Source organism: Montipora foliosa, chromosome 10 (assembly GCF_036669935.1).
Source record: "Montipora foliosa isolate CH-2021 chromosome 10, ASM3666993v2, whole genome shotgun sequence".
In the NCBI taxonomy this organism is placed as follows: Eukaryota; Metazoa; Cnidaria; class Anthozoa; order Scleractinia; family Acroporidae; genus Montipora; species Montipora foliosa.
In genome coordinates this window covers 17310126-17337388 of record NC_090878.1, presented here as the reverse complement: position 1 = coordinate 17337388, position 27263 = coordinate 17310126, and the positions used below count along the sequence as shown (strand labels likewise).

The window sequence follows — 27263 nt, the reverse complement described above, 5'->3', positions numbered from 1 at the left end:
AGCGTGACTGCAACTTGCCTTATGACATCCACTGGAGTCCTCATTATTGTTCGTTTTCTTTCGATATATGGCCTAAGTTCGTCGGCTAATTTGTAGAGAGAACCACGGCTCATTCGAAAATTCTCTCTGAACTCTTCCTCAATCATTATTCCACTCACGAAGTTGTCCCACCAAGCACTAGTTCTTCCTGGTCGGACCCAGAATCTTCATGGCCATGCTAGTTGTCTTCCCTCTCTTTTGAGAAGTCTTTGGCGTCAGAATCCTGAATCAGATATGGCTAGAAGCCGCATAATGCTTAGACGTCTTCTCAAGTAGTTAAAGTTTAGATTTAACATTGCAACATTTAGTTCGAGACACGCTATTAGGCTTGAAAGTAGTCCTAGTAGCATTGAACACACAACGTTTCTGCTCGCCGCCATTTTGGAAAATCTCGCGGGGAAAAAGACTGGTTCTGATACTGTGACGTCAGCGTATATAAAAATATACGGATACGAGCGTCCACACGTATCCGGATACACAGCGTATACAGAAATTTCCACTCTGGAGAGCGTATACTAAAAATCTCCGGATACACCGAGCGTATACGGCGGAAATGTTGTATCCGCATAAAAAAATTTGCGGATACAAAAATCTCCGGATACGTGTGGACGGGGCCATAGACGCACAACTGATCGATTATCCAAGAGATCAACAAGCAGCAACAAAGAGACAGAACCGTAAAAAGACATTTCCAGTCAGAGAAAATGGGATGAGGATAAAAAAAAAAAGAACTAGGGATAACTTTTCACGACATTTTACTGACACTTTGCCACAAGGGGCCTTTTAGCGCACATATTAACACAGAGCCCTGCATGCGACTAAACTTGCTTGGCAAAGTTAATCATCCATATAGGCACCACGCCTTTAATCGCGCGTCTTCGTATTTAAAAACATTTTGAGCGCTATTGTTTTTTTTAACGCCCTACAGTGTCCTAGTTTAACAGGAAAACGGTTTTGAGACGGGGCCTACGTTTTATAGTCCTCATCCGAGAAGACTTGAGAATCTAACCATTTGCGGATGCAATTACAAACGCGGCATTTTATTCTAAGTGTTGGACCGGCCGGAAGCTTACTCACGACCTTCCGCATGGCAGCCCGGCGTTCAACCAACTGAGCCACCGGTGGCAGTTATGCTTACAGTTTGTTACAGTGATGTTATTACTTCAATCTCTTATACATTTAGTATAGTGTTTCATCAGTTGTATTAAGTCTCATTTAAACGGTTTCAATATTTGCTTTAACCTTTAAAGATTTTTAACCAATTGTTGGGTGCGTTTGAACAGCTCGCTCCAAGGGTAAAAATTTTTGAAAGCCGACTGATTTAAACTTCCATTTAACATCGATTCCGCCACTTGTCTTTTGTTATAGAAAATTTTGGATAGATTTGAAGCCGTTTGAACAGTTCGTTAAACATTTGCAGCCGTATTAGGCCAAAATCAGGACGAGAGAGTCTCAGACTTGTTTTTTGTTCTTGATTCCTCGCATCAAAGTGTTCGCTCAATTCTTGGTGCAATATTCGAAGCCGGCAGCCGGAAAAAATTGTTTCAGTTTGCTTCCAACATTTGCCCAACTTCCGTTCAACTTTTGTTGAACGAATGTTGAAACCGTATGAGCGTAAAAACTCTACTAATTTATTATGCAATCAGAATCAATTATGGACCACTCCGCTGGAATTGTTTTATTCTGAACTGAAAGTAAAAACATCTTTTGTCCTTAGGGTCCCAGACAAAAATAGATATATGATTACTAAGATGAAGCGTTTCCATTAATAAAGACTGTGATACATTTGTTAGACTTAATTTCGCGTATTTGCAAAAAGAAAAATTTTAAGAAAAGTGGCATAATTTGGAAAGAATGAGCATAATCTTAGAATAATTTGGGCAAAGATGAGCAGTGTTAGTAGCATAATATGCTACTTTAACTAGCACAATCTATAAATGCCTATACAGGGGCCCCTGTATCATGTTAAAACTTCAAACCGAGTCACCGTTAGAACCGAACCGAACTCGAATAGTTAAGCGAAGTGCTCGTCCGAGGTGCGGGAAACTGATTTAGAGCGCTGTACAGGCTTTTCGTCGCACAAAGGGTCTTTTTCAACACCTTTTAAAATCAGAGGGTTCAAACATATTACTCATCATACCCTGACGAGAAAGGTTGTTTCACCACGCTCTGGATTTTATTTTTGCTGCTAAACTCCTTACATCCTCTTTTAACTGCAGACCTTACCGGGGAGGGGTTGTGAGCGTATTTCGGCGGAGAAACTTTATGTTAAGTCAATAAATAATAAGTTGATTTTTGTTCTAAAATCCTACCCTTTTTGTTTGTTTAGATAGATAAACTTCAAATAACTTTAAAACGGCTTTAAAGATGTTGTAAAATAGGCATGTGGGAGGGGAGACAGCAAGGGCCTAGTACTAAGAGGGAGGAGGTAATTTTGTCAGTTATCCTCAAACCGCACATGACGAAATCTTCTAAAAAATCTGTGGCACTGCCAAGGAAAGAGACACAGATCAGTGATCAAATTAGGGTCATTTCCGTCATGAAAAACAAAAATCTTCACTAAGAGAAAACGAATAAAATAAAAATGCAACGGAGTTTCACCATTTTTATGCAAAATAGTGCTGGAAAACAGGACTCAATTTAACTTACAAGCAATGGTTTACGCCATGAATTCGAGATCAGTTTCCTCGTATGACGTCACATCTACCGAATCAGTTCATAAGGGTTTTCCCGTATAATAATTAAATTGAGATTTTAATACTAAAGGTTCAAAAAGAAGCTGCAGTCTAACCCTAACCTGTAGCGTTGAAATGGCGGCCTTAAACAGGTCTGGTAAGTACGATAGCTTTTCATTTTCTAAGTCATGTGCATGCTTCCTTGGACGAATATTGAAACATAAAGTGAAGAGGATTGTTTGTGGTGGAATTTATCTGATCTTTGATTACGAGGAAGTTGTTTAAGCTGACGAGGAAGTCAGCCAATGTACATGTAATCTTCAAAAATTTGGTTTTATCAACGGAGTTGATAATGTAAATTGGCCACCGTACAGAGATTCTAAATTAGAGATTCTAGATTAGAATCTCTGTACGGTGGCCAATTTACATTATCAACTCCGTTGATAAAACCAAATTTTTGTATACTACTTCCCCACCGACGCAGCACCACAGTTTCTTTAGAAACTACCCCTTCATTCATTTTACATGTAATCTTGTTCTCCGTTGCTAATTTTCCGGTTTGCAAAGTCATTCGTCCTCAGCATTTTGAAAACTTAAGATAGACAGATCGATGTTTTAGCGATTCTCGAATACATCTCAATATTATCATCACCAATTATTATCTCGTTGAAGAACAGGACTTACTACTGGACTCCTGACACCCACAGACATTGTTCTTTCTAGTATTATGGAACCATTATGGAACCCTTTTCACACTTAACTGACTTCATTAATTAACAGGGTTCTGTAAACTAAGCTGTTTAAGAATAAGGAAATATCAACACGTGTCAGCAATAGTATACAAACTACTACTGCTCACTTTCGAAAACTTCAGCAAAATAACATTTGAAGTGGAGTATGTGTTTAAAGGGCTGCCCGAAATAAGGGAAAAATTTATCAGTATCAACCAAGACTTACAACAAGATATGCAAATCCTAGGAGATAGGAAAATTCTACCAGAGACTAAAGGCACTTAATTGAAATCTTGTTCTAAGGCTCCCAATATTTACGTTTGTGCAAGAATTAAGTGCCTATAAAAGGGAAAATTGGGAAAATTAGCGAGCAGCCGTCCTACACATGAGTTGAAATATGAAACATCACAATGATATCGAAACTACAAAATCACAAGGGAAGGCAATAAAAGTTCATGCATGAGAAACCGTTCATTTCCGTGAGCCTATGAGGAAGGAAATTACCTTTCATGGGGTATTTTTCTGTTACTTTTTGATCCACTTAAAGTTTAACGCTTAAAAAGACAGCCACGTGGAGTCATTTGGCGTTAATCTTACAGCTTCGCACATCAGAATGTCTAAGTTGCCAAAATGCTTGATAAAATCTCACCCGCCCCCAGGTCCCCCCACCCCTTCCCGAATTATTTAATAGCCTTACAACATCAATCAATCAATCAATCGATCATTCAATCAATCAATCAATCGATCAACCAATCAATCAACTTTACTCAAAAACACGGTAAATGGCTCAGCAAGAGACTAATGAACTAGGTATAACTTAGCTCTAAATATCTTTAATGTCAAGGAAATTTAAACAATAGTAATAATTAGTAACAATCATAATCATCAGTTACGGTTATTTACGTATTTTCAATCGGGTGGGAAAATACCCCATGCTTTAGTGATCTATGAAGCATTCTAGAAGACCTCCGTGTGATGATGAAAAAGAATTGCGGTGTGACCTTGAATGTAAGACTAAATAAAATGTACTGTCAAATAATCGCTTTGTAAATATTCACAACACCAAAGAGCGCATCTTCAGCGATTAGGCAAATGCATGACAAAAATAGAGCCCATGTTACACACAATTTGTTGTGTAACTTATCTCTTAAATTCGTTGCGACACAAGGTGGACAATAAAAAAATCGCTAGGTGCAACATTCTCTGAGAAGACATTGATCACTCTATAGAAGCTTACGAGTATTTCAATCATTACGTAGTGAAACATCTCTCCTACAACTTTAGTTTACGGCAGCAACGTTTTCATTTTTTGGTAAATAGCCACTGAAAACGTATAAGGTTGAGGACTTGGCAATGAAAATTTCTTGCGAACTCACGTTATCATTGATAGCGAAATCAGTTACAAGAACTGTTGCACATTGTGATACTAATCGTGCACCTTGACACGCCATGAGAGACCTATTTGTTAGGCGTAACATTGCAAGAAATATTGTTCAGTATGACGGCACCTGTATTTCTAGGATGTTCACTTTGCCTAAAGAATGAAGTTCTAAAAGCGTCCAGAAAGAATCTCGAATTCAACGCAAATGTAGTATTGACAAAGGTTCATAGGAGGCGGTTCAAAATCTGTGTTTTTAAATGGCTACATTTCGGAGATTCGGTCTACCACGCCGTGAATAATTTTGGAATTAAGAATGAGAATAACAAAACCAATGGACCGACGTTCTATCCCGGAATCATGCACTTTATCTGTACTTTTCTGTGAAGGCGGAAACGAGAACTTCTCTTCGTGGGCATAGCTTGATCAGATGGCCCGCAAACATTTAAAGGGTGCGAAAGGGGGACAGCAATTATCACGCTTCACTACAGTAAAATGGTCTTTCTTACATTTCTCTGACAATAAAATTGACATTTCACGTTTCACGGGAAATTTAATTTTGTTACCCGGCTACAATTGACGTACTATGCCGAATCTTGGAAAGAGTATATGCCCCCAAGGTTTCCCGAATCTAAACAAAACACGTTCACGGCACGACGAAATAAAAAGCCATCAGCGCATTACTCACGGAATATACAAAACAAACAAACAAACAAACAAAAGGCAATTCATGGCTTTCGAAAATTTGCAAACCATTATTTACACCCTAAAATTCATTCGCCAAGCATTCGGCCAAGACCGGAATCGTACCTGATAAATCTTGGTAAAGCTGCGCATTTTTATGGCATCCACGGAGTTTTGGATCTCACAACATTTCTATGTCAGAACATTTTTCTCTATCTCGGTCCCCAAATCCCTCGGAATTTTAATATAGCAAGTTTCAAAATCCGATAACGGTTACTTTTGGCGATGTACGTTGTAACGCACGAAACGTCAAATTCATAAAAATGCTTTACATCACGATGTCTATCAACGCCATTTGTACTTCTTTCCAGTTGGAATGGTATAGGATTTAACTTTGTTTTGCTTGGGGTAAATGTTCCATTGTTCTTCTTAAACAAACCGGAGATCCTAGAATACGGACTTTAAAATATAGGACGGCTTACGTCGTCGACGAAAACGTCCCCTCAAAATGTCACTTTGCATTACCGTAAGTCTTTCGTGAATATATATGCCATATCATTCGCGTCGTACAACTTGATGTACGAGAAGTATCCTGTAAAATGAATTGAGTACGAGCAGTTTCAGAGTAAAATAGAGAGGAATGAAAGGATCATATTTGTATCATCTTATGTTGTTGTCCTTAAGTTTGGTGACTGTGGTCCGGAGTACTGCGCAAATATGTCAGTTCTGAAATGTGTACCACACGTGCAACATGCATGATTATTTCATCCCTTATAACCAATGACACTCTTGTTTTGTGGTATTGCTGTTGACGTGGCCGTCAATGTTTCTTGAACTCTCTAATATTCAGTGTCAAATTTAACAGGCATTCACATAATTTAAAAATCTCTACTCCTTTGATTTTAAGGTTCAATTGACACATTGGGTTCCACAGTTCCGTCGGAGTGCACGACCACTTCAGGTATGTAAGTGAACTTTACAAAAGGAAGTAGCAGGGCGAGAGGGAGACCATTCAGACAGGAAGTCATATCATAAGTAAACATAATGGCCGACAATATGACGCGTCGCTGTCTAATTGGGAAATACCCAGCTTGGCTTGAAAAGACAATACCCGTGAATTAAGCTCAGTTTTTCTCTTGCTGATATGGACAAGTGATCCTCGCGCTTTTCTAGACAAAAGGATCACTTCTGTAGCCCAAGGATCACCTCTCCTTTTCACCTATAGCCCGCACTTCAAATATGTACCTTTTTTTTCTGTGGCGCTGCTAAAACTTCCTAAGGGTCCTTAAATTAATCACTTTTGGCGGCGCAGTTAAAGAACGTTAACGGAAATGTGACAACAGCTCATTAACTCATTCTTGTGACTTTGCTTGCCTAGAAAGCGCATTCTACATTTAAACACACTTCTTTGCCGTCCATTGCCAGACAACCATCGTTTCCCCTGTTTATGTTAATCCTCAGCAGTTTAGGCTCTGACGAATGGAAATTCATGGACTTTCTTGGACATAGTTAATGATATCAACTTTCATGGACGTAATTAATGAGATTTACTCAGAAAGCTCCATTCACACGAAAGTGGTTTTCAGGGAGGCCCTGCATTCGATCGAACTGGAATTAGAAATGTTGGTTTTTGGGTAGAGGGGAAAACCGGAGAAAAACCTCTCGAAGCAGAATAAAGTTAACCCACATATGGCCACAAGTCCGGAATCGAGTCAGGGCCACAATATTGAGAGGCGACGGCTAGCACCACTAGTACATGATCCCTGCTAAAGTTGTAGTTTCTTAGAGTTCTGTGGAATTCCACTGCGTTCTATCATATTCAATGGCTTTTCTTGGAGTTCTTTGAGTCCCATTGATAGAACTGCATCAGCAAGGATGAATACTTTATGAAAGTTTGCGTAGTAAATTCCATATTGAAATCCATGATCACAAGGGACAAAATATTTCCCCACGAAAACTTCTGCCAATGACGACTATGCTTCTTCGTTCTCTCTATAGCCAACACATCAAATTCTCTCACTCTCTCTGAGTTTTCTCAGTCTGGAGAGAACAGACAAGAGGAGGAATTGCCACCACAAGATACTAGTATTTGGTGGGAAATCGTTTATCTTCAGCCAGGATCCTACTGCCTGTACAAACGCTACCCACGTAAGAGGGAAGAGAGAAATTTCGAATCGGATCCGAAACCAAGCAAAGGAATTATTTCACAAAAAGGTACGACGATAAGAGACTTTTACTTTTTTTTTTTTAAGAGTGTCAACATCACTTTCAACGACGATATGTAGCGCCTCGATAGTCATTAAATCCTTCTATCAAAGAGATCTGTTTTTGCGACGAATGGGCACTATTACCACACCAGTCTTCTTCAAAGCACTAATCTGAGGCACCTTTTTTGTTTTCAATTAAGTTTTATTATTTTAAACAACAATTTTAGGGTGCAATGGTTGGAAGTGGACTACTGAGTCATTCTTTCGAGACCCAGAAAAATTCATCCAGAAGATGGCCACGGCTGGCGGCTTGTGCAAAGAACGCCGTGAACAATTTATTCTTCGTGAAATTCTTCCAAATCAAGAAGAATCATGGGGTAGATGCCCCGAATCAAACCAACGCGTTTACACACTGCTGGCCAAACTAAGCCACAGGGATAGCGGTGGTCAAGTCGTGATACATTCCTTACAACTGCTTCTTCATCTCATCTGCAAAGATAATTTTGAAAGGGGCCATGGGAGTCTATTAGAACTGGAAGGAATCATGAGGTTGTCCATTTTTTCTGACAAAGGAGTATTTAGGAGAGACGGACAAGAAGAAAGAACTCTTAAACTCCATGTCTATAGTCGTATCTTGGCTTTGCTCTTAAAGCCCAAAGTTCTGCAAGGTGAGCTGCTCGTAACAGAGGTGGAAAACGACGTGAAAAGGATTTTGGAAGAACTACAAAGACATCAAAAGCAATTAAAATACAAAAAGAAGGATATGCTTCGTTATTCGATAGAGTTTATTATTATGTTGGTGTCGCATTCCTGTCTCTTAAAGCCTAGCGACAGTTTGCCAACAGGTGGAAGAATGGAGAGTTTCCTGGAAGAATGCCAAGAGTTCTGTAGAAATCCGACAAAAGAGAGCAAGGATTTAACTCTTCTTCGAATACTCAGAAAAAAGAGGAAAACTCTACCGTGGGCTGAGCTGCACAGCATTTTGTACCATCTGCATGGAAAGGTTCGTACACTTACAAATTCATAATCATTGTCCGAGTTCTCGTGCCATACCGTGCCTTTTTGAACTTTATGGTAAGCTACTACGCCTCTTTATAAGAAGAAATTATCATACAACAAAACGTAACAGACGCAAGCTGTCCCTGATTGATTTCAAACAGGAGCCCATAGGAGCGAGCAATTCCCATAGTAAGCCTATGTCACTGCATTTTTACAGATCAATCTATTTTTGGACTGCCTTTTCCGCAAAACAACAAAGGTAATTCTGGTTCGGTGACCCTATGACGTCAATTTGGTTTCCTGTAATTGGTCATCGGGCTTCTGCGGGAGTATCATTCGCGGGAAATTCAATCTAAAAGTAAATCGATCTGTCAAAACTCCGTGAGATGAATAAATAGGAGTTGCTCGGTCCTAATAATGGGCTCTTGTTTCAAAACTTAACTAACAGCACAGCGTGATCTACTAGGGCTCCTTTGTCAAGGGCTACACACCAGCATAGGATTCTTTATATTAGATTTTTCTGGTACGGACTCCGGATCAACAATAAGGCTTTCCAAAAAATGCAAACGGATTCTTGAAGCAAACATTTTTTTTTCTGAAATCCAAAACATCGTTTTTATAATTTGCCGGAATAGGGGAATAATATTCCCAACAAAAATCACGCTGTCCGCAAGAATTTGTCCTCACAGCTGCCAACCAGAAAAGATCTCGATCCAAAGTTGGCTCCAAAATTGCTCTTGTAATGGTAGTCTGCCAAAAGCTGAGGGATTGGGACGAGCGATGATCTCTGATTGGCCCATTTCCTTTTGACCCTGTGCCACATTTCGTAAGACAGTCTTGCCAAATATAAACGAGGCCTTTACAGACTTGTAAGAGCAAGAAACCAAATATGACTTTTCATATGGGCACGGTCATAAAATGATTTCCATTTTCTGTACGCACAGTTGAAACACGAACTGCTTAGTTGTTAACGGTTGATTTCAAAGGCATGACGTAGTTTATTCTCTCGTTATAGGTCCACAGTGAGCGTCCTAATCCAAAAATCGATACTGAGAGACGAGCAATGATACTGATCAGATTGATTGTGGAATCTTTTCTTATTGGAGGTGGTGGAGAAGATTGGCGGTTTTGCCTAGCCGCATCATTACTCCTCGTCGAGATCGCAAAAAACAATATCACGAAAGGTGACACTGTATAACTTGCTCTATGTTCTATTACTACAGATTATGAGTATCTGTTTTTGCTCCGGATAACAAAGCAATTTTCAAACGGTGGTTGTGTGTCGAAACTCCAGTTAAAAAAAAAAAAATTGTGATGTTCGAAACCGACTATGACATGTGAACTTCCAGTCCATAAGGCAAAAAAAAATACTTAATTCACTAAGATGGAGGAAAGGGAATTTAAGAAATTAAGATGTTTTGCGAAGCAATAGCTGAGAGTTTTCATGTATACATTTGGTTCAATGAAAAGTAAAGAGAACGCGTTTTCAGTGGGCTAACTAGAACTGTTTTGCTTTTGTCAACAGAGATGAGGCAGGAGGCAGCTGGTACTTTAGTTTACCTTCTTAGAGATCAAAAGGTACAGAAGAGGCCCGAATGCAGAGTGGTATTAGAGAAAAGAGCTTCAGAGCTTCACTTTAGCTCTGATCCAGAGATAAGGAAAATGATGATCCATTTCCTGTCCCACAACCAGCGCGAAGCGCAAGCACTTCCACTAGAACGACATATCGAACACCTATCTTCGATTTACAAAACACAAACTCTGGAGATAAACAAGACGATCGTAAGCCATAGCGCCGAGTGTTTTATCTGCACGGGAATGTTTCAACGCAAAAAGGTAAATCTAATGGAGCTAAATTGCTATGTCAAGAAAGCTGTTGTTGAGGTTCTTCTTCATATGGCATTCACACAAGGAAGGAAAGCAAAAACTTATGCTATTCTTAAGTGGTTAGTGTAGCGCTTTTTTTCGTCACGTAAACTCCAAAGGGCCTCACAATAGCTCCTGGAGAACTTAGTGACTGGTCTCTTTTAGGAGCAAATTTCTTCCTTATCTGCGTTCATTCATTATAGTTCCTCTTTTCAAAGAGTCCGTATGAACTAAAAAGTGCTAGGACGAGGGAGATTATTGAGCCGAGGAGGGGGGTGTGGAAAAGGTATTGCGCCTCTTGTAAGTATCAAGAAACCTTTGTTTTTTTTTCCACTTGCATAAACCACACCCAGCCCCTCCTACCCTACCAAACATTTTGGCATATCGAGTGCAGATGCAACGTATACTTAGAGTCGTTGAGGTCACTAATCCCTTCACATTAATAGATGCATGATACCATGTTGCCAGGTGGCCGTCAAAGTGTTGAACGTCAAGAAAAATCATCTCCTGGCACTCAATCCAGATTTCGAGGCACGAAGGCGACTGAATAACGAGGCTGACAACATGAGACGACTAAGTGAATCTCAGCATCCGAATTTTCCTGTCCTCCTTGGTTTCGACACTATAAATCTGCCCTTCCATATCATCACTGCGTTTGAAAAATGGGGAAACCTCCGGCAGTTTCTTCAACAACGCCGAGATAAGGAACCGTACGTTCAGCCGGTTGACCTTCTCAAGATGATTATGGGCATTTGCCGTGCCCTGTCGCACATAGAAGCACTAGGACTGGTGCACCGTTGTGTCAAGGCGGAAAACATTCTTGTGGGAGACAACTTTGAGTGCAAATTAAGTGGATTGCACTCCTTGCGTCCTCTAACTTTTGAAAAAAGCGATCAAGGTATTGCCGTAATTAAAACATAACAGTTAATTTAATTTGACCTAACCCTAACCCTTTTCAACAACCTCTACAACCACTCAGAAACTTACCCTACCAACTTACTTGCTCTACCAACTGAGCTATGAAACCGCACACTTCGAAGCTGATCATTTTGTTGAGCTCATTTGTTTCAGGTCAATGTGTTGGGCTCATTCACTTAATTCAGGAAGTGCTAATAGTTAAAGAGGTTGAACTTTTGGAATTATTGCTCCAACACAATACTGTTACTAAAAAAAATATACCATAGGGTCCAACAAGGAGTTCATGTTTGTTTAAAACTGATAAGGGTCGTTGATGCATTTTTCTCTCACTCTTCCACCAGACTCCCACCAGATTCCCCAGTATATTGGAAAGCCTACAGATGAGGATCTTCCAGTGAGATGGCAAGCACCAGAGTGCTTGATGAAACATCGCTTCTCTACGGCTTCCGACGTTTGGGCCTTCGGGGTTGTTATGTATGAAGTGCTTACCTACGGCTGCACTCCATACCGGCACCTTTTGGAGGACGAAGAGGTTTCTCACCAAGTAAGTATTCGAGTATTTTTTTTTAATCCAGTTCGAGTTGATAAAAAGCAGACTACCGTTGTACAAGAAATAAGTCAAAGTTTGGCGTTTGAAATCTAGTCACAGTCCATTCTCAAAGATCATTTTTATATTCATTCAACCTCACGCACAATGCATATCCGTGCTTCCTCGAGGGAATTTGGGGTCATTTCGAAGTAAACTCTCATTGATCAACTAGGATCTGGAACATACAATCAAAGAGTACCTCGCTGACATTATGGTATGAATGCTTGTTTGCGTACATTAACAAATGGTCCACATATGTTCTTAACTTTGATACTGTAAAATTACTTGTGCCTTTGCTTATCGAGCATTATAGGTTTTGGAGCCCACGCATAGATTGTTAGCTATAAGCAAGGGACATAAAGCAATAATGGATCACAAAATAGCAGCTAACGCACGCTTTCATCGTTTTTTTTTTTTTTTAAAGATTATAGAGCTTAAAGAAATCGTACCCCAGGAGAGTTGCCTCGAAAACAGAGAGTATCAGCTGATAAAGAAGTGCTGCAAATGGGAATGCCAACACAGACCCAGATTGATTGACATCACGAATCAGCTTGACCAAATTATTCAGCACTCAGGTAATTGAGGATTAACATTTTACTTTTCTGAATATCTGTGGTTTTCTGCCTGGGGAAAACACAAGGAAGTATTAAGCACACTCAAACAATAACACGTTTTACGAGTCGAAGAGAGTTTTACAGCTATGCCACGCTGAGGTTGCCCAACAAGGCAGAAACAGCTGTCCAGAGCTGCCTCAACTTTGGTTATATATGTGCATACCAAGATGGCAGTTGGACCGTGCTGTCACTGTTAACAACTATTTCCTTGCCATATAAAATCCACGATCCACTATTTATTTTGGCTTTGCTTCTTTACTTCCTTTGTTTAGACAAGGGAGAACATACTGAACATCGACTTGGTCCACCACCCTTGAAGGTTGACATTAAAGCCGGTAGAAGCCCTGTAAGTTTCTTGTGTTAATAACTTGTTTCATTTCAGTTGTATTATTATTTAATGCAGCCACCTTTTCTTACGATTAAAAAGTAAGGGGCATTGCGAAATAACACATGTCCCGAATTTATATACGTTTATCAGCTTGGAATTTCTGACATTACTGTGTCCTTCAAAAGCAGCTCTCAAAAATAATGTCACACATCTGCCGGAAAGGAGAATTACAATTCGTGGAGTCCCTCCTGCATGCAATGATTATTCACAGTACCGCTTTTTCGAGTGCTAATTCATTACTTTTTGCCACACATAGGTCGCTTCGGATGGCAAGGTTCCGTGCACTAGAATTGCTGGTAAGTGTCTCACTTATGTCCAGAATGATGAAATGGTATATGAAATGAATCATATATGAACTGCGGATATGAAATCAAGTGAAGCTATGATCTTCGCGGGTGTGAAAGCAATTTTTGCAATTGCGTAGGAAAGCCTGAAAAATTCAGGACTTCAAAGGGGTTTGAACCCGTGACCTCGCGATTCCGGTGCGACCCTCTAACCAACTGAGCTATGAAGCCACTGACGTTGGGAGCTGGTCATTTGTGGGTTCTTATAGTCCCGTGAGGAATGAATCAATGATGAAATGGTATATGAAATGAATCATATATGAACTGCGGATATGAAATCAAGTGAAGCTATGATCTTCGCAGTTATGAAAGCAATTTTTGCAATTGCGTAGGGAAGCCTGAAAAATTCAGGACTTCAACGGGGTTTGAACCCGTGACCTCGCGATTCCGGTGCGACGCTCTAACTAACTGAGCTATGAAGCCACTGACGTTGGAAGCTGGTCATTTGTGGGTTCTAATGGTCCCGTGAGGAATGAATCAATGATGAAATGGTATATGAAATGAATCATATTCACTGGACCATTAGAACCCACAAATCACCAGCTCCCAACGTCAGTGGCTTCATAGCTCAGTTGGTTAGAGCGTCGCACCGGAATCGCGAGGTCACGGGTTCAAACCCCTTTGAAGTCCTGAATTTTTCAGGCTTCTCTACGCAATTGCAAAAATTGCTTTCATAACTGCGAAGATCATAGCTTCACTCGATTTAATATCCGCAGTTCATATATGATTCATTTCAAATACCATTTCATCATTGATTCATTCCTCACGGGACCATTAGAACCCACAAATGGCCAGCTCCCAACGTCAGTGGCTTCATAGCTCAGTTGGTTAGAACGTCGTACCGGAATCGCGAGGTCACGGGTTCAAACCCCTTTGAAGTCCTGAATTTTTCAGGCTTCCCTACGCAATTGCAAAAATTGCTTTCATAACTGCGAAGATCATAGCTTCACCTGATTATGTCCAGAATGCAAGGAATAAGATGCACCCCTCGAATTTTTCATCCAAAGGGTGTCTTGAGGACCTTATGTAAATGACCTCTGAGACCCTGATTGTTTCCTTTGTGGTGGCCAACTTTTGCACCTCTTCTTGAAGAGGTTTTGAGCTCTAATCCTTCGCCACAAGCAATAAACAAGCAATAAACAGGAAACCAATATCAGCTCATGTGGGAACCGACTCAATTGGAGATTTTTTCAAAACGAGGCAAGCTCACGCACCAACAAAACAAACCCTTTATGAATTAGACCTTTATTTAAGCTCCGCCTTAGTTGCTAGTGTTTCAACTCTCCTCCTCCAAACATGCTAATTGGCCGCTCCCCATAGGGGCTCTTAAAGTCGACTAAAACGAACAAAAACAACTGTTAAGAATCCCGACTGGTCGGTAGCAAACCAGTTGGCTATTTACAAGTCCAGATGAGAAACTGAACCAAGAACTACCAGGATAAAAATTCAATGAATGGTCAGATCGGGTCTTGAGACCCAGGACCCCGGATCTCAAGGCAAGCGCCCTAACCAATGGGTTGCACTGCCTCCCTTCCTCCCCTCTTAAAACACGCACTGAAAAGCATTCGCTCTCGTTCTTTTTTTTCACAAATCCTGAGAACGAACCGGGCACGTATAGCTCAAAGACGTTTTTTCCTCTTCATACCCAGATACGTTTACCAACACCTTAGTTTAAATTCTTCCATGTCCCTTCTCTGATTTTTGTAATCCTGTTAATCTTTACCCACAGCTAGTCCTAAGGATGTTAACTTAGATTCAGCGGAGAAAGATGATAACAAGCAGTCTGGTAATACGCGTAGATTAGTGAAAATTGTGGTACAATTCCCTGGCTGAGTTGAGATAAGCTGTTTACAACGCACATAAAACTTCATACTTGTCAAATACAGCTTCAAAATAACACTACTGGACGTTTTCACAGCTGTCACACAAGACCTTATGCATTACGTTTAAGTTAGGGCTTTCAATAGTGAACACTTTGCAACCTCTACATAACATAGTGTGAACCATTACAAGGCTGTATTAGAAAAAAATAAATAAATAAAACTACGCACATAAACGTCTCTTCCCTCATCTACGTCTACGTCTACGTCTCCTCCCTCTTCTCATGCCACACTGATAAGACCTGTTATGTCTTATAATCCGTCAAACCCTAACAACATTTGTCGTGAAATAAGAACAATGGTTCAACTGATTAGCTTCATGCTTTTTTCCCCAGATATTTATGATGACCGCGTGGCAGATTATTTTATCACAGAAAATCCAGTATGGACGTGGGAGAGACTTTCACAACAAGATGTTCAGCATGCCAACGAGCTTCGCTGTCTCGATAATCCAAACATTGTACCCATATGGAAGCACGACTTCTTCAATTCACATCGCTGGATAGTAAGTATCCAACAATAGTGATAATATTCTGTGGAGACATCATCATCATCATCATCATCATCATCAGCATCATCATCATCATCAATATAATCATAATCATAATCATAATCATAATCATAATCATAATCATAATCATAATCATAATCATAATCATAATCATAATCATAATCATAATCATAATCATCTTTCTTAACCCTCCAAACAATGATATACCACAGACGACAGACCACAACACCGGGAATTCCATGCCCTACTCTTTGCGAATAATGTATGGGTTCTACGGTTTATAGTTTCTTTTCCTGCGAGAAGACTACAGAGTCCAACCATTTGCAGATGTCATTGCAAAGGCAGCATAACCAACGAGTGTAAAGTGTTTGAACAGACCGCTTCCAAAGCCTTCCACCATTACAAGCTATCTGATGTAAGCCAGCAGTAATTGATAGAGCTGTAAGCCTAAAACTTTCACCAAAAAAAAAAGTTAGTGTGATGCAGACCGAAACTAAGGCAGGCTATTTTTTTAACTGATGATCTGTTTGTCAGGCCTCACGTCCAAACTGTCCCTATGGTAATCTCAAAGAGTACGTTCTTCAAAGACAGTGCAAAAAGGAAAACATAGAGATGTTTTTGTCCCAAGTGGCTTTTGCATGTCACTACATTCACCGTAAACACATTGTGCATGGGGCTCTTCGAGCTGAGTACGTCAATGTCGTATCACCAAATCAGGTAGGTTGGCCACTTTTCTACACATCATTAAGACAAATTTTGATTGAACAAAATGATATAAAAGAATGCGTGTTATTCCTCGCAAAAATGTTAACAGACCTATAACTGGAGCATCAAAATGAACCCTCGACCGTCGGAATATATGTTCACCAGAATGAACGTCCACCACCGAACCATTCAAATCGCTAAAACCGCAGTCTCCAACCTCAAGAGCGACAACACACAACAATTAAGATAAAAATACGTTTATTTTGATGTTAAATGAGAATATTTATCGCAATCTAGTACGATAATACGAGGATTTTCAACATTCCCATACATTTCCTCTATAAATTCAAAATACAAACGGTCACACAGTTTGTGTGGGCCCCCAGTGACTTAACTTGCCTAAGGCAACTCCAGTCCGTCACCAGAAATTGAAGGAGGCGATACTCGTTCGATCGTCATCTCAAATTACATTGTTCAGTAGAGGTTTATCAAGATAAAATGACTGAAAGTTGTCCTTTGCAGGTTCAAGTTGGTCGACTGGGACAATCCAAGGGTCTTTCAATGAATGATTCCGAAGTCACTAGTACATCGTGTGTTGCGCAAGCTGCCATGCCACCTGATGCCAGTAGATGGTGAGATATGAGCTGTCTAGGAAAAAGAAAAAAAATCCGGAAGGAAAGAGAGCTTTTGGAAGCGTTGAAAACCACATTCAAATGGCGTTTAAGAGGAATTCTCTCTCCTGCCGCTAATTCGAATTCGACACTGTCTCCATTCCTTGAAGTGACGCCAGGCATGGCCACATAAGGATCGTGACAGTTGCAAGTCTTCGCTCTGTTCCAAAACGACTTTCTCTAAATCCTCGAATTATCCCATTTGTCATTACCGAAGTCATTACTGCACTTTGATCTAGATTCAGTTCAAGTGCCACACCAAAGGCCTATTCCGTATTTTAAATTAGCGTTGAGCAGAATCATCGCGAACCCATGGTGAAGATTCCAGATGGGGCAAAACAAATCGCGTCTACCTCTTGAAAAACATATATTTTATTGCTAAAAAAATCACACAGAAGACACCTTTTTTCAACAGGAGTGCACCAGAGGTTATCCTGGATGGATATTACTCACATGCCAGTGATGTGTGGGCATTTGGTGTTCTAGCCTGGGAACTCTATGCATCCTACCAATATGGTCAAGAAGAACAACAATTTTCGAGACCTTATCACTGGCTTGACAATGACGAGGTAAAGATTATTATGGTGTTAGGGCTAGGTCAGCTTTTATCTAACACACCCAAGTTCTTCTAGCATTAGTTAGAAAGCTCTTTACCAATCCATGATACAGAAATCTGTATTGATTTTACTCGGAGATCCATCAACATGGTCTGTTTGTGATCATCATCTTTCTTACAGATTCTGCCTTATCAGAGAGACAATGGTCCACTCAGCCGACCCAAATACTGTCCTGATTGGGTCTACATCCTCATGCATCAGTGTTGGGCTTTCGATCCAAAGCAGAGACCACCGATCCTCGCTATTTTCGATTGTCTCACGAGCAGGTATTCCACCTACGTAAATTTGCATTTCTTACCCAAAATTGCATGTTCAGTAGGCCGTCCAACGAGATACACAATGCACAATAAAAGATATCGCTTATTGCTAAACTAAAGGTTAAAAAAGGGAAGGGGCTTTGTTTTAAAGTGTCGAGTCTTTCTCGCGCTGGAGCACTAATTGGGGACACTGTAAATGAAAACAACAAATTAACGCAAATTAATGCAAATCATATGCTGGTTTTTGAGGAGAAGGGAACACTGGAGTACCCGGGAGAAAACCTCTTCAAGCTAAGTAGAGAACCAACCAACTTAACCTACATATGACGCTTAGTCTGAAAATGAACCCAGGCCACATTGGTGGAAAGAAAGTGCTATCACCACTACGCCTGCCCTGCACCCCGAAGTGACTCCATGTAATAGGTTACTTATTGTGAGAAACCAGTGCAACAGGAACGAATTTGACAAATTTTCACAGTTTCTGTTTACACGATAATGAACATTACGAGACGTAACTTAGGCACCGAAGACCATACGGTCCAGAATCCCTCACACTTTGATGTACTCTTCTAAAGAATCTTGTATTCTTTGAAGCAGTAGTTCTTCTATTTTTGTTCGGTAAATTTATGCCTACAATCCTGGTCAAAACTGTTAAGACGATTCGCGCTTTTCCCCCTCCCACCATTACAATGTTGTCTCCAAAATCAAGATCCGTTCATCGATCCCTGGCATGTTTCAACATTGCCTGGGGGGAAGGGGGGCGCAAAAAAGGCAGCGAAAGAAGAACACACGTGGCTCATATAACGATGGAAGCATGTACAGTAAATTCTCTACTCTTCGCCCAAACTTGACAAGTGTCCCGAAGTGTTTTGACCCAGACTGCAGCAACGATTTAGAACAATGTAACGGCGTCATAGGAGATGCTTGTCAAGCCTTCCCTTAACATCAAATTGGCGAATGGTAAGATTCATTTTATCAGATTCTTCGAGCTGAAGGGATCTTTATAGTTCGAAGTAAATGGGAGCCTTAGAATAAGGCGTTTATTAAGGGTATTCGAAACCATGATCACTGGTACTTTCGAGAACTGGCAGTGCGTTTGCTAATTAGCCAACTAAGTGTAAGTTATGTTATTCGTCACATGTATATGAAAGCTGGGGATAAAATTCTGATGAAGGAAGTGAAGATTCGTTCGACAACGCGATTTGGTCAGGGCAACAAAAGCTCGGGCCCTTGCATTAGAGTTCAGTAGGCTGGCGTACCTTAAACTGCTCACCGTTTTAATCTGTTAAAAGGGGGTAGTTTCTAAAGAAGCCGTGGTGCTGCGTCGGTGGGGAAGTGATACACAAAAATTTGGTTTTAACGAACAGTTGATTATGTGAATTGACCATCGTACAATTAGAATCCCTGTACGGTGGTCAATTTACATTAACAGCTCGTTTGATAAAACCATATTTTTGTGTTAATCTCTTGTTTGTTTGTTTGTTTGTTTTTGTTGTCTTTGTTCTTGTTAAAAGGGAACCAATGAAGTCTTGGATTATGCAGCTTTGGTTGGGAACGCACGGCAAAGAAGAGTGGCCGGATCTTTCTGTCGCTCAAGGGATTGACGTGCCTCACGTGAAAGGGGAAGATATAGTAGGAGAAATAGAGGAAATGTGTTCCAAGGAGTTCTATGATCAACACCGCTATAAGTATGTAGAGAGCTCCACAAACGAAACAATTGACTTCGAAGAGTGGATCAAGGAGAATAAGAACGCTTTGTACGCAAATGAGGGTTATTCCAAGGACGAACCTCAATATGCTGAGATAAGAGAATATGGCGTAAACTTCTCACGCTGGGAGTTAGATCCCGATAATGGTGGTGTTTCTCAAGTACCTAGCCATGAATTCAACAACCATGAACGGGTAAGAGTTAGACACACTGCACACGCAGCGAACAAGGCTTCAGATGCAGATGGAAACTGTGAAATTCACGCCGACAAAGAGGAAGCTCTCACCACAAAAGGTAGAATAAATAAAAATTGCGAACTGAATAAAGTACACCACAAATGGCCAGCTGCACTCCCGAAGGAAAGACAGTGCCAGCTCCCCAGGAAGCACGGAAGTGCTCAGGAAGTTCGGATACCAGCAAGGGAAACACAGAGTTCTCAGCCTAAAAAGGCAAAAAGGGAACCCGAAATTGAGGAAGATATTCACGATTGCGCTGATTCAAACTCGGGCTATTCACAGATTGAAAATATGAATGCAAACGGGTACTTAGAAAAGAAGAAAGAAAATGCGAGCCTCGCAGAAGCATGCAACGTAGAGCCAAATTCCTTCGAAGAGGAAAATTCAGGAATGACATCCTGGCAACGTAATGCTGGTGCACCAACAGACAGCGGAAAATCCGATATTGATACTACGCAAACGAGGAAGATGGATGTGGATCGCCCCCCGGTTCATCACCAGCAACCAATTAATATTCGCAAGGATACTGAATGTCGACGAAATGGAGAGACCGCAGGTGATGGAGCCTCTCCTCTAAGAAGAAAGTACGCGATGAGACGGATGAAGCGACAGGATTTCCAGTGCACTAGGGAAACTAAATGCAAACCTGATAATGAGGAAAACGTTTGCGAGAACACCACATCACCGCATGAATCACAGAGAGAACATGTATATGAAAGTGAAACAGTGCTGATGAAGGATGAAAGGGACGAGTCCCCTCTCCGTGGTTTTTGGTTGTTTTTATGCCTATCTACTCTTATTCCTGATTCATGGACCTATCCAAAGTAGGCCTAAGGCCTTGTTACAACAGAATATTTCAAAGATTTTGATGGGAACTGAGCTGTGTACAGAAGCTACTGGTTGGATTTTTATCTTGAAACTTGGTGGCTGGTTTAAACTTGACCTTACAGTTCATGGTTACTATAAATCTCGTTTTGCGGCTTCCAAATGGAGCAAACATGGTCTAACATCTCTCCATATTCCTGGACATGACCCACCGCTTGATATTACGGTGTCTATGGATGTTTCGTCCAATCCTGGTCCTGATATTACAACGAATAGTGGTCCCGAAACACCATACGCCTTGAACTTAGCCAGGAGGATTGAGTGATCTACGGAGTCGAACGCTTTGGCGAAATCCAGGTAGATTAAGTCAGACTGAATGTTCTTGTCCAAAGCTTCGCCTATGGCGTGCAACACCGACAATAGCTGGGTGACACACGAGCGGTGGACGTGGGTTGTGTAGCACCGACTTAAGACTATATTGTTCGTGTACATGTATCTAATAACAATAAAATGAAACGCAAGGCGTAGATCATCTCTTCAAGTGCCGTTTTTAATCTCTGCGTCACGCTGTCAGGGTTAGTTGACACACAGGACAAGGTGTCACACTACAGTATGTTAGAAAATGACAAGATTCGAAACCCTCGAATTTATGTACCAGTCAATTCCAAGTGCGCCCATGCCCCACCCCCCTCCCCCGGGCATATCCCGGGCATTTGACAAGAGGGTAGCTCCGCATAATAGCATGAGCCCTGTCTATAAGGAGCAAGGAGTGGCACAGTCGGTTAGTGCGCCGCCTTGGTGCAAGAGGTCCCGAGTTCGATTCCCGGATCTCATATCCTTCTTTCGACTTCTTTCCTTTCAGAGTAGCTTAAATTAAGGGGTTAGGTCATGCTATTTTAGGTAATTTTGTTTAATATTGTTCATTATGAGCTCTAAACGTCAAATGGCAGAGCAAGAGTCTTTCATTTGCAAAATCACGGCCACATAACAACTGAAAATTATTTTCCAGCTGTGTAAATGACAATTTTGATATAGACTGATATCAATTTGAAAAAAGGTGGGCCGACGTTTTTTAAATTTACCCAAATTCAATCCATTTCAATCCTCTCCGGTTTTGTTCATCCATGTCCCTTCTTGGCTTCCCTGTGTTTTGTTAGAATTCTTCTATAGTTTTGAACAGTTATTTTGATATTTTAGTTAATTCTATGACCATTCGATCAGTGCTGAAATTGCCTAAAATTGGGTGACCTCGCCCCTTTAAATAGCTTTAAATAGCCGTAAAACGGAGCTCTGATGGAAAAGGGGGGGGGGGGGGAAATAAAATGAGCGCACCGTCGGTTTCCTGGGAGAATACCCTCTAGAGGGTAAAGGAATTACCGACGTTAAATAAGGTGTACCTTTACCTATCATATACGTGGGAAATTATTGAATGCTGATTGGCTTACACGAGGGCGCTTCAAGTAATCAAGGGGGCATGATTACTTGATTGTGACTGGTTATTACATATAAGTAACAGTTGATTAGCCAGAGCAAGCGAAGTTAAAAGAGAATCTTTCTTCCAGAATTTGACTCTGATAAAACTGCTTATTGCTCACGTATTAAACACGAAGACGCACTACATAAGGGGTCGCTTCACGCTCCGCTTTTCTTCGAATTCATGTAAGCACAAATGATTATCCAAGAGATCAACAAGCAGCAACAAACAGACGGAACCGTGGAGAGACATTTTCAGTGCCAGAAAATGTGATGGGGATTTAAAGAAAAGAACGATGGACAACTTCTTATGACATTTGACTGACACATTGCCCACAAGGGGCCTTACAGCGCACAAATTAATTAACACAGAGCCCTGTATGCGACTAAACTTGATTAACAAAATTAATCTTCCGAATGTGCCTAAGGCACCACGCCTTTTATAGCGCGTCTTCGTATTTAAATGCATTTTAAGCGCTATATTGTAAATTGCGCTATATTGCTATAAGGTTGTGAGACGGGGGCCTACGGTTTATAGTCCTTATCCAAGAGGACTTGAAAGTGTAATCATTTGCGGATGTCATTACAAACGCAGTACTGGAATTAAACTCACAGCCGGGATGATATCTGTTTACAAACAATGCTTTTGTTATTCAAATATGCCAACCACAGAAACAAAAGACCCGTTGTTTCAACAACCAATGAGGCTCTGGTTTTCACATTAATGGCAATAGGTGACGTCAACGATATTTTCCATATTAGGCCAAAATCAGGACGAGAGAGTACAGTTTCTTGTTCATGGTTCCTTGCAGTCAAGGTATTGGCACAATTCTTGGTGCAATATTCGAACCCGGCAGCCGCAAAACGTTGTTTATGCTTCCAATATTTGCTCAACTTCCCTTCAACGTTTGTTGGCGAAGGTTGAAACCGTTTAAATGTATGAGCCTGAAAACTCTACTGATTTATTGTGCAATCAGAATGAATTATGGACCACTCCGGTGGAATTTTTTTATTCTAAACTGAAAGTAAAAACATCTTTTGCACAAACCTTGCTTCATGCGACGAGAAGGGAGAGTACCACGATCCTCTTCCTGTTTTTCTTTGTAACTGACCTCGCAAACAGTAGTCGATGACCCGAACCACAATAACAAACATCTGCTTTGCAAGCAAATTATTATACACTATTACATGTCAGTTCTAATTAAAATATCACCACCTTTCGCTGGCTGGCTTTTCAGTAGTGTTATCTGCACAGGAGTGGGTTTCTATAGATTGTGCTAGCATAATTTGTGGCATAATTTGAGGACACTAGCAAAAATTTTTGCTGATTTCTAAAAGGTTGTTAAAGTATGTTCGTAAATAACATACTGTCCCAGACAAAAAGAGATATATGATTACTAACATGAAGAGTTCCATTAATAAAGACTATTATAGATTTTTTAGACTTAATTTCGCATATTTGCAAAAGGAATAATTTTAAGAAAAGTGGCATAATGTGCAAAGAATGAGCATAACCTTAGCATAACTTGGGCAAAAATATGCTACTGGTACAATCTTTAAATGCCTACACAGGGGCCCCTGTATCATGCTTATTACTTCAAACCAAGTCACCGTTAGAACCGAACCGAACTCGAATAGATAAGCGAAGTGCTCGTTCGAGGTGTGGAAAACTGATTACTCATCACACCCCGACAAGAAAGATTGTTTCACCACGCTGCAGACCTTACAGGGGATGGGTTGTGAGCTTATTTCGGAAAAACTTTGTAAGTTCATGTTTGTTCAAAAATCCTACCCTTTAGGTTGTTTTGCTAGATAAACTTCAAATAACTTTAAACTGGCTTTAAATATGCTGAAGATACACATGTGGGAGGGGAGAGAGCAAGGGCCTAGTACTAAGAGGGAGGAGGTAATTTTGTCAGTTATCCCCAAATCGCATATGACGAAATCTCTAAAAAATCCGTGGCACTGCGAATTAAAGAGACCCGAATCAGTGATGAAATAAGAGTCATTATCAATTCGATTCTCTTTCCGTGATAAAAAACAAAAATCTTCACTAAGAGGAAACGAATAAAATCAAAATGCAACGGAGTATCCATTTGTTACATTCCTCGGGAAAAATAGTGCATTAATTTAATTACTCTCGGGCGGTGATGCCGTAAGTTGCATTCGCTGTTTCAGACGTGTATTGAGTGCATTACCAAAATCAAGCAAATTGACCCAAAGATAAAGGGCTTATTACATTATAGCTAGGTAAGCAGGACTCATTGAAACTTACAAGCACCGGTTTACACCATAAATTTGAGATCAATTCCTCATATGACGTCAAATCCACCAAATCAGTTCAGGGGTTTTCCCATATCAAGTCATATATAAAGTGAAAGTTACTTAAGGTTGAAAAAGCAGCTCTAGTCCGAATAGGGCCCCGTTCCCGCAGGGATGGACATGGCTTTTAACAGGTCTGGTAAGTACGATAGCTGTTTATTTTCAGAGCAATTGGCTTGCTTGGAACTCTTGGACGAATATTGAAACATAACGTGAAGAAGATGGTTTGTTATGGAAGTGGTGGAATTTAGCTGATCTTTGATTACGAGGAAGTTGTTTAAGCGCTTAAGTCAGCCGATGTAATCTTGTTCTCCTTTGCTAAATTTCCCGTTTACTGAGTCCTTCGTCCTTAGCATTTTGGAAACTTAGGATAGGCAGATGTTTAGCGATTCTCGAATATATTTCAATATTATGGTCACCAATTATTATCTCGTTGAAGGAAAGGGCATACTATTGTACACCTTACACCTGGAGACATAGTTCTTTCTATTATTATGGAACCCTTTTCGCATTTAATTGGCCTCATTCATTAATTAATAAGGTTAATAAGGTATCATCAATACATGCCAGCGAGAGTGAACACACACTTACTGCTCACGTTCGAAAACTCCAGCGAAATTAACATTTGAAGTGGAGTATGTATATTAAGGTCTGCCCGAGATAAGGGATAACATTATCAGTATCAACCACAGACTTATAACAAAATATACAAATCCTGTTGTTCGACTATTTATAAGGAAAATTCTACCAGAGAGAAAGGCATTCAATTGAATTCTTGTTGTAGGGCTCCCAATATTTGAGTTTGCAAAAGTGCCTATAAAAAGGGAAAATTGCGAAAATTAGGGAGCAGCACTCCTACACACGAGTTGAAACATGAAACATCATGAGGATATCGAAACTACAAAATCACGGGGGAAACGTTCATGCATGAGAAATCGTCGATTTCCGTGAGCCCGTGTGGGGAATGAAATTACATTTCATGAGGTTTCTTTCCGCTACTTTTTGATCCACTAAAAGTTTAACGCATAAAATGACAGCCACGAGGAGTCATTCGGCGGTATTCTAAAGGGTCGCACACCAAAATCTCTAAGTTGCCTCAATGCTTGGTTCGCTCAACCCACCACCCCTCCCCCCACCGCTTTCCCCACCCCTTCCACCTCCCCTAATTTAAAAATAGCCTTACGACATCAGTTATGGTTATTTATGTATTTTCAATTTGGTGGGAAAATACCCGAAGATTTCGTGATCTTTATTTTTGCACCATTACCTGAGGAGACATTGATAACTCTGGAGAAGCCTTCGAGTATTTCAATCATTACGTAGTGAAACATCTCTCCTACAACTTCATTGCACTGCTGAAACGTTTTCATTTTTTGGTAATCAGCCAATGAAAACGTATAAGATTGAGGACTTGGCAATGAAAACGTTCCCGTGAGCTCACATTATCACTGATAGCGAAACCAGTTACAAGAACTGCTGCACATTGTGATACTAATCGAGCAAAATGACACGCCATGTAAGACTTGATCAGGGGTAAAATTGCAAGAAATGTTCAGTTATCGGCGCCTGTATTACCAGGATGTTCACTTTCCCTGAAGAATAAAGCTCTAAAACCGTCCAGGAAGAGTCTAGAGTTCAACGCAAATGTAGTATTGACAAAGGTTTATAGGAGGTGCATAATATGTGTTTTTAAATGGCTACATTTCGGAGATTCGGTCTACCAGGCAGTGAATAATTATGGAGGAATGAGAACCAATGGACCGACGCTCTATCCCAGAATCCTGCACTTTATCTGTACTTTTCTGTGAAGACAGAAACGAGAATTTTTTGTTGAATTCCTTGCCATAGCTTGATCAGATGGCCTGCAACTATTTAGAGGGTGCATTAAGGAAAGGGGGAAAGAATTGATCACGCTTCACTAAAGGAAAATGATCATTTTTACATTTCTCTGGCAATAAAATTGACATTTCAAGTTTCCCGGAATTTCTTTTTTTTTTTTTACCCTGCTACAACTTAACTACTACATACTGTGATGACTCTTGGAAGTAGTACACACCCCTAAGGTTCTTCAAATCTAAATAAAACAGGTTTCACGACGAAATAAAAAGCCATCAGTTCATAATTCACGAAAAATGCAAAAAAAAAAAACAAAAGGCAATTCACGTCAATCGATAATTTGCAATCCATTATATATATTTATAGCCTTAAATTTCATTGGGTCGCATATTACGTCTGATCGAGCATTCGGCCATGACTCGAATCCCACCTTATAAACCTTGTTAAAACAGCCCAATTTTATGGAGTCAATGAAATAATAAATTGATGTTTGTTCTAAAATCCTACACTTTTTGTAAAATAGAAATGTTGGAGCGTTAGCAAGTATTTTGTTTCAAAGATGGAGGTGAAAGAGCAAGTGCTTAGTACTAAGAGGGAGGAGGTAATTTTGTTAGTTACCCTCAAATCGCATATGACGAAATCCCTAAAAAAATTGTGGGTTTTCCCATATCCTGCGATATGTAAAGTGAGAATTACTAAAGATTAAAAGGGCAGCTCTAGTCAAATAGACCCACCATTCCCGCAGGGATGGACATCGCTTTCAACAGGTCTGGTAAGTACGATAGCTGTT

General features: G+C 40.4%; 2 protein-coding genes across 4 annotated transcripts in view; both read left to right on the top strand.

Moving 5' to 3' along the window:
• Positions 1-2816: 2816 nt before the first annotated feature.
• On the top strand, positions 2817-21370 carry LOC137973028 (uncharacterized). 2 transcript variants are annotated; one of them, XM_068819741.1, is made up of 18 exons: positions 2817-2871; positions 6415-6468; positions 7506-7721; positions 7942-8717; positions 9729-9897; positions 10239-10549; positions 11048-11477; positions 11839-12041; positions 12511-12661; positions 12973-13046; positions 13345-13384; positions 15162-15218; positions 15648-15817; positions 16358-16540; positions 17051-17160; positions 17615-17768; positions 17937-18082; positions 19588-21368. In XM_068819741.1, exons 1-18 carry the CDS (start codon positions 2850-2852, stop codon positions 20843-20845), a joined length of 4524 nt encoding a protein of 1507 aa, XP_068675842.1. In that variant the 5' UTR covers positions 2817-2849; the 3' UTR covers positions 20846-21368. The 2 variants fall into 2 exon arrangements, with proteins under 2 accessions (XP_068675842.1, XP_068675843.1); XM_068819742.1 differs by lacking the exon at positions 15162-15218 and having other exon boundaries at positions 19588-21370.
• A 3203-nt stretch (positions 21371-24573) lies between these two features.
• LOC137973841 (uncharacterized) overlaps positions 24574-27263 on the top strand; it is a 32053-nt gene continuing 29363 nt past the window's right edge. For both annotated transcript variants that reach the window (XM_068820729.1, XM_068820727.1), the window contains exon 1: positions 24574-24776. In XM_068820729.1, coding sequence (XP_068676830.1) covers positions 24752-24776 — 25 coding nt within the window. In that variant the 5' untranslated portion in view covers positions 24574-24751. The remainder of the gene's footprint in view (positions 24777-27263) is intronic.

Excerpts from the sequence above, each read along its gene's own strand:
- LOC137973028 (XM_068819741.1), top strand. The coding sequence starts at position 2,850 with ATGGCGGCCTTAAACAGGTCTG. Across the intron at positions 6,469-7,505 it reads GGAGTGCACGACCACTTCAG|CCAACACATCAAATTCTCTC; the intron begins GTATGTAAGTGA and ends TTCTCTCTATAG. Across the intron at positions 9,898-10,238 it reads AAAAAACAATATCACGAAAG|AGATGAGGCAGGAGGCAGCT; the intron begins GTGACACTGTAT and ends TTTTGTCAACAG.